At 39.3% G+C, this 7,992-nt stretch overlaps 1 protein-coding gene across 1 annotated transcript; it reads left to right on the top strand.

Annotated features, from left to right (window-relative positions):
• Positions 1–923: 923 nt before the first annotated feature.
• lingo2 (leucine rich repeat and Ig domain containing 2) lies at positions 924–2,771 on the top strand (the record flags this gene model as incomplete). Its single annotated transcript, XM_083915419.1, has 1 exon — positions 924–2,771. Exon 1 carries the CDS (start codon positions 930–932, stop codon positions 2,769–2,771), a length of 1,842 nt encoding a protein of 613 aa, XP_083771545.1. The 5' UTR covers positions 924–929.
• Positions 2,772–7,992: the final 5,221 nt, after the last annotated feature.

Raw genomic sequence — 7,992 nt, 5'->3', positions numbered from 1 at the left:
GGACATGGACAAAATGCAGTCTCTGTGTGTGTGTGTGTGTGTGTGTGTGTGTCTGTGTCTGAATACTCTGCACTTTGATGTATATTATATTATGACAGTTGTCAAATTATGTGAAATTGACACCACAGTGCAGTGAATAAATACATACAGTATTCCCTGCTTTTTGCAGATATCGTGATCTATGGTAGTTGATTGTCTTGCACTGTATTGAGTATCCCTGTATCATGATATCATCATTATTGTGGACAACGTATTGTGACAGTATCATATTGTGAGTTAGTTTGTGAACCCATTCCTAGATATGAGTAGGTCTACAGATGAAAAACCAGTATATCAACTAGATTTACCAGATTGTCTTTAAACATTCTAAAGCTTGACACGTGAAATAATATTTTTTTATTATATAAACGTATATTATAGGGTTTTTATACAATTTTTGCAGTGAAGTGGATGTTGAATCTTTCAAGAGTAAAACATTGGAACTACAATAGACTAAAAATATTGTTTTTCTCTCGTTTTTAAATTCAACCAGACTGACATAACATTATTATTATTATTATTATTATTTGCCATTACATTATTGAATAGATATGGTACAGTTCCCAGAATAATTGATTTAGTACGTTCAACATTTCTATGTATATTGTTTGAATCAATTTATTTGAAAAGCCCAACCAACATCTAGACCCAGTAGTTTAAATGGTCTGTATTTGAATACGTAACTAAATGGGAAGAGTACTGCAGGAATATATTATTTGTAATATTTGTATTTGTATATTTGTGTGTGGCGAGTCCCATCCAATCTGTAGTCATTTCTATGTTTATTTGTAATATTAACACATTCACAGCCACCCCGAAATCAATCCTTAGTGACTAACTTCTTTCTTTCTGTTTCTGCTCTCTCCCTCTTGCTGCAGAACCGTGACAGAATGGTTGACTGTATGAGCAAAGTCATGCTGCACACGGTCATCTCATGCTGGCCACCATTCCTGGGACTGGCCCTCATGGCTGTCTTTGTGAGTTCCACCCTGGGATGTCCCTCACGCTGCGAGTGTTCAGCGCAGACCAAGGCAGTTGTCTGTCACCGCAAGCGCATGCCCAGCATCCCAGACGGCATTCCGACCGAGACCAGGATCCTAGACCTGAGTAAGAACAAGCTGACAATGATCAACCCTGATGACTTTTTTGCCTTTCCTGGGCTTGAGGAACTTGACCTCAGTGGAAATATTATCAGCTATGTTGAGCCTGGAGCTTTTAACGCCCTGTTTACCATGCACTCTCTCAGTCTCAAGAGCAATCGTATCAAGCTCATTCCTCTGGGCGTCTTTACAGGCTTAACAAACCTTACCCGACTGGATATAAGTGACAACAAGATCGTCATCCTACTGGATTATATGTTCCAGGACTTGCACAATCTTAAGTTTTTGGAAGTTGGTGACAATGATCTGGTTTACATTTCTCATCGTGCATTCAGTGGACTTTCAAGCCTGGAGATGCTAACCTTAGAAAGGTGCAACCTTACAGTTGTACCCACTGAGGCCCTATCCCACCTGCATAACCTGGTCAGCCTCCATCTCCGATACCTCGGCATCAGCACTTTGCATCCTTATTCCTTCAAAAAGCTATTCAGGCTGCGGCATTTAGAGATTGATAATTGGCCTTCACTAGACCATGTGCCAGCCAATACCCTGCATGGCCTCAACCTGACCACTCTGTTCATAACCAACACCAATTTGTCCTCCTTCCCTTACCAAGCCCTGAAGCATCTGCCCTTCTTGACACACCTCAACCTGTCCTTCAACCGCATTCGGCACATTGAAGGTGGGATGCTGATGGAACTGGTTCGGCTTCGAGAACTTCATCTAGTTGGGGCCCAGCTCACCACCATTGAACCGTATGCTTTCCAGGGCCTACGGGGGCTTAAAGTCCTCAATGTGTCTCACAACCGACTGGATACACTGGAGAAAGGTGTTTTTCAGTCTCCCGAGGCTCTGGAAGTTCTCCTGATTGACAGCAACCCCTTGGTGTGTGACTGTCGCCTCATGTGGATCCTACAGAAAAGGCACTCCATCTTCTTTGGGGATTTGCAGCCAGAGTGCAGCACACCTGAAGGTATCCGTGGCAGGCCTTTTAAGGAGTTTAAGGAGACACTCCTGTCTTATTACGTGACATGTACCAAGCCAAAAATTCGTGAGAATAAAACCCAAACGCTTACTGTGGATGAGGGCCAGCAGGCGATGTTGCGCTGCAGTGCTGAAGGGACACCAAGGCCCATTGTGTCCTGGTTGTCCCCACGTCGACGAGTTCTGACAAGCAGGAGCCATGGTAGACTTACTGTCCACAACAATGGTACGCTGGAGATCAAATCAGCGGAGGTGCAAGACAGCGGAGTGTACCTTTGCCTTGCCTCCAACAGTGCTGGGAATGACACCCTGATGACTTCATTGGCGGTAAAAAGTCTGGGATCTCTGTATGCGAACAGGACCCAGTACTACACAGATCCCAGCAATACCACTGCCAACGGGACGGCCGGTGTGACCCTCGGCTTAGACCTAAAGACTATTTTAGTGTCAACTGCTATGGGTTGTTTCACATTCCTGGGAGTGGTCTTATTTTGTTTCCTGCTCCTATTCGTTTGGAGCAGAGGGAAAGGAAAACATAAAAACAACATAGATGTTGAATATGTGCCTCGGTCAAAGTCTAATGGCACCAACATTGACACTGCAGAGGGACAAGCTGGTCCTCGCCGTTTTAACATGAAAATGATGTGACTTATTTTTTAGAAAATGCCCAAACCACAATGTATTTTTTTGAATCTCAAGCTACTGAACTTCTACTTCTGCAGGGAGAGTGGTAGTGAAAATATTTGGGGCAACGTAACAAGATGAGCTGTACCTTACATCAATGGATCTTGACATAATGCTTGGATACTGTGTTTCAAATACCGAAAGTCGTAGTAGGACGTCTTACATAATTTCCAGTGGACAACTTCTTCAACATGGATAATGAGTGAAAACCTTTTTGCCGTTTTGGGGACCTAAAAGGAATAGGTGTTATTTATCAGCTTTTTGAAATTTATATACCCCCCCAAAATACTCTTCAGTTTTGGATTGGATCTACAGACTTGGCTGAACCATGTACAGTACAAATTTGTATCTAAGCTATTAACCTACTTTGTTAAGTCTTGCATCATGCTTATTCACTGAACAAATCAATGAAACAGACCATCATTTCCTATGTTCAATACTTTGCATATGTGTACCTAATGCTTCATTATGTACATGTATGTACATATTCATTCAAAAGAACTATTCATAGCAATATTCATGGGATGCATTAGCCAAACTTGATATAGCCCATATGTTCAGCAAGAACATTCTTCAGATTTCTTAGAACTTTCCATGGATTTAGGAAGGGCTTCTATGGGTGATTATCTGTCCCTGCTCCCCCAATTGACTCCTAGATATTAATAAGTATATATTATTTATCAATGAAAAAAGAAGAAAAAACATTTTATTTATGAAAAATGTTTTACAAAAATCAGTCCTTGTAAAATGTTCAGGATCTAACATAACACTTGGATCATCAGTCTATGGTCAACTTTTGATCAAAGAACCTACATGAACCACCTTTTTGTCCCATTTTTGTGTCTTTTTATTACTTTAACTGTACCTTTGCTGGTTGGCAAAATACATGTGTCAATTTTACTATAGTGACATTTGCATAATTTACCCCAGTAGGAAATTTGGACTTTGTTGTGGTAGTTCCTCATTTTGTTGTTGAATCACTAAGATTGTGAAAACTTCAAAGTAAAAGTTAAAAAAATGTATGTGAAATAAATGAAAATGTATTTGTACCATGAGTCTGACTAAATGGCTAATACACAATGAAATATTCTCTTAGGCCTTGCTGATGGACGATAATCAGTGAGGATGAATGAGTCAACATTGCAACAGACACATAAGGAATTTGCACTTTATTCATGAAACTAAATCTAATTTAAAGTTTCAAGAAACACTGATACTAGAAGTGACATGTTTAATTTTAATACAACATAAAAATGTTTATGAAAGTAGGAGCTATGTTTTAATTTACATATACTATACTTAAAAATGCCAATAAATTAAAGAGCCCTTCCAATGAAAATTAAGTTTTCAAGCTTGTTAACAAGTCTATATGGTGTTTTTTATATGCTACAAAACATCAGGAACGAAATGAGCAGTCAACACCATGGCTGGACATTTCTGCCTTGGAACTGCAGTGTGCCAACGACAAGCTCTGGATCCAGACAGACCAGGGTTTCCTACGTCACAACTGGTCCTGTCAACTTGCAGGACGGGATTTCAATATCATCAGCGTAATGTGACAGCGAAAAAATGGGTTTCAGAGGAGAATCCAGGTGTAGCTATGTTTCTATGCCATAATTATCTTGAGGCTTATTGAGATTGTATGTGAGCTTTTACTATGTAAGAGAAATGAAAATTCCCACACTTGCAAGAATCTTTAATTCAGAAAAAAACAACAGAAATTCCTTTATCTGATCTAAGAACCCAAGCATTGCATTACTGAATGAAAAGTTGTTGCAAGTAAATAGGACATAGAAGGTGTGTATGAGTAAGAGCTCTCACAGTCAAATGCATGTAAGCATATTTTTTGGAAAATATCCAGATATTTCTTAAAATATGCATAGTCTTGGCCTATTGCTGATTTAGACCTCCATTACCAGCATCACTGTTTCTCGTATGCCTGTGAATACTCTCACTTGTCCAGGTCATCGTTACCCTCAAAGCAATTTCAGTCAAATCAACTGGACTTGGTTATTTGTCTTGGAAGACGTTTCACCTCTCATCCAAGAGGCTTCATCAGTTCATGTACGCATCTGACCAGGCTGGGACTGGTCCTCGTATATTAATGCATACATTCAGAAATAATTGCTAAATGTCTGTGGTGATGTTACACCTTTAATTGCTTTCTGTTGACAACTGAATCTTCTTGTTAACATTTTATGCCAATCAGAATCCTTTGTTCTGTCCCTCATTTGTGCAGTCTCATTAAGAGCGACAGAGTATCATGGCTTTCTGAGCCTGCAGTCCCCCGGGCTGCTTCAGAAAACCAGAGCACCAAATGCTACATCTCCTCCAAAAATACAAAAGAAACAAGGTTAATTTTGTAGGTCAGCGCTGCCCACAACCACAGTGTTCATTTAGCCAAATTGCATGAAAAATGTGTTCCTCACTGAACATATCAGAAAGACCTTGTACAAATGAGATCCCTAAAGTAATGCCTCCTTTCTTTCTTCTTCTGAAATGAGGTCTCTGGTTGCACAACTATACATACAGTACATTATATGTCCCAAATACCACTAAAATAAATATTCTGCACTGTATATATTAGGTATTTTTTTCTTCTTAAGAGATCTAAATTACAGCTTTTCATCATAAATGGTGAATCCATTTAAAATTGGCATCAATCTTTATAGAAAAGCATACTAATTGTGTTTACATGCACACTTGCCAAAAGTAAGTAATAATTCATAATTAAAAAAATTACTATGAATGATTACATATCATTCATAGTAATTCGTCAACACGTTTCTATGGTAACTAAGATATGTTTCAAAAGACACATTGTTCTTGGTACCGAGGTGTTTACAAAAGGTTTTGGATTGTTGAGTCTGTGTACATCGAGTTCCATGGTGATGTTCAGAATCATCATTTTGTGTTATGCAGACCTTTTTATACTAATTGTTCATTTTGATTGGACTGGTGCATTTGAATTGCATGTGAAAAGCTGTTAGCGCTGTATGGCTGTTTGTCTCCCTCTTATCAGCTATTGACTGATCTGACCACTCTTTATTTTCAGACTAATTAGTGGGAATAATTTAGCAAAACAGATGGCAGTCTCATAGCACAAATTGCCTAATGCAGTTTCTACAATTCTTGGCTCAAGCTGCACAGGAAAAAAACACTGACATATCACTACCAATCAGTGAAATAGATAATGTATACTTCATTCGTTAAAATTTAAGATGACATACAGTTTATGAAAGGTCCTACTTCAAATTCCTTTTATGACCTCTAATTGCTGCAAATAAAATGTTGTCTTTCCTGTTTGTTCCTCTGCCTTCATAGAAAGCAGCAATTGTTACTGAAGTGAATGCAAAATGATCCATAGTTGCTTAAAGCATTTTAAAATTCAAGAATGAGAAAAATAATGCCCATGTTTATTTTTCTCGTAAAAATCAACAGGAGCATTATTTTTGAATTACAGTATACATCAGTGGTTTACAAACTTGTTTTGCCAGGCCCCACGCATAAGCTAGTTGATGAGGAATGATTGATTAATTGAGTTCACTATTGATCCATTTTATATAAGTCATTAAAGCAGTAAGTCACATTTTTCATGTTTTACGTGTTGTGAAACATACCCCCACCCCCCAGTTTAGGAATCACTGAGATATAGCCTATTGTGATTTTGTTTTTTAAACTAAATGCCACAAGAATCTCAAGAGTACATGACAATATAAGAATGAAATTCAAGAAGAGTTGAAGTTTAATAACGAGCAAAGCATTAGACTGATCTGTATTGTGCAGGGAGAAACGTAAAACCTGCAGGGCAACGGCTCTCCAGGAGGAGGAATGGAGATGCCTGGGGGCCGGCAAAGGCATGACCGGCCCTACTCTGCCTCTGATTGGCTTACCCTGATATTTTTGGCCTAAACTTAACCAACCTTATTCTCATGTTTAAACCCAACCAACCAATTAGCCCTTTAGAGGCAGGTCATGCCTTTGCCCTTCCCTCTGGACCATCCATCCTAGCATCAACTTTATTTTATGAGGAAACAAAAATATCAACCAGCTGGTTATACTAGATTAGAATCATAAATGTCTGTACCAAATTTTTTGCCAGTCCAATTTATTGGCAGTACATCCCCTTTCTGGTTGAGATATTTGACTCTGGACTGAAGCAATGAACCAGTCGAGTGAACAAAAGACATCCCTGGAGCCCGACCACAACAACTCTCATGAATGTAAAAGCCACATTTGCTCACTGAGATCACCTTAGTTTTGAATAACACACCACATTTTTGAAAGATTTCCAAGCCCCACGGGCCACTGAGCCCATGCAACACATAAATGATCATATAGACCTGCAATTCAAGAGAGAAAAAAATTGAGCTGTGTGGTTTTGTTTTGAGGAGAGGAGAGTGGAGCCGGTTGTAGCTTAAAGTCCGAGGCAGATGTTAGCCAGCAGGTTCTGACTGTGTGTGCTTTCATTAGGTTTAGCTTTCATATGCTCCCCAGTGACAGGCTGGTCTGCCAAATGAGCTCCCATGTGAGCTGACTTCAGTTCCAACCCGACATCCAAAAATTGTGGCTGGCTGCAAAACAGGAAGACATGCATGTGTTGCTATGCATCTTCTACACACACGAACATTCACTAACATAAAATAAAAAGCTTCTGGTGAAAGATAACAACACAATGCTCCAAGTCTTTGGCACACATTGAAAGGCATTCACACATACTTTGTGCCTCCTGCACAACACATCATTGTTGATCTGCAAGTTAAGACAGCTTCCCTTGCCTTTGTTCACAAAACAAAGGTAGATTTATGGGACTGAAAACAGTTATTCCCTTCTTTTTAAATATAAACCTCTCCCACACTGCAAGGCTGCAGTGGAAAATGTCTCCAGGATAATGGAGGGGGAAAACATTATTAGAAACAAAAACCTCTTCAAAATTCACACAGAATGTTCTCCTGTAAGCCAACAGTCGATATTTCTTTGTTAGTGTGTTGCTGCATTCTGTAATTATGTTTTTGCCCTTTCTGGGAAACACAGTCGTGAAAGAAGAAATGAGAGGAGGGAAATTGAATTCTCTGCCTATGTAATTGTTTAATGACGAATGGACCCATAAATTGGTGCAAAGAGACGTAAAGTTTTACATTCCTCCCCTCCAGAAGTGAAAGCAATATTTCCTCTCAGTGAAATA

Source organism: Echiichthys vipera (assembly GCF_963691815.1).
Source record: "Echiichthys vipera genome assembly, chromosome: 6".
Classification (NCBI taxonomy): domain Eukaryota; kingdom Metazoa; phylum Chordata; class Actinopteri; order Perciformes; family Trachinidae; genus Echiichthys; species Echiichthys vipera.
This window is presented reverse-complemented; position numbering and strand designations above follow the sequence as displayed.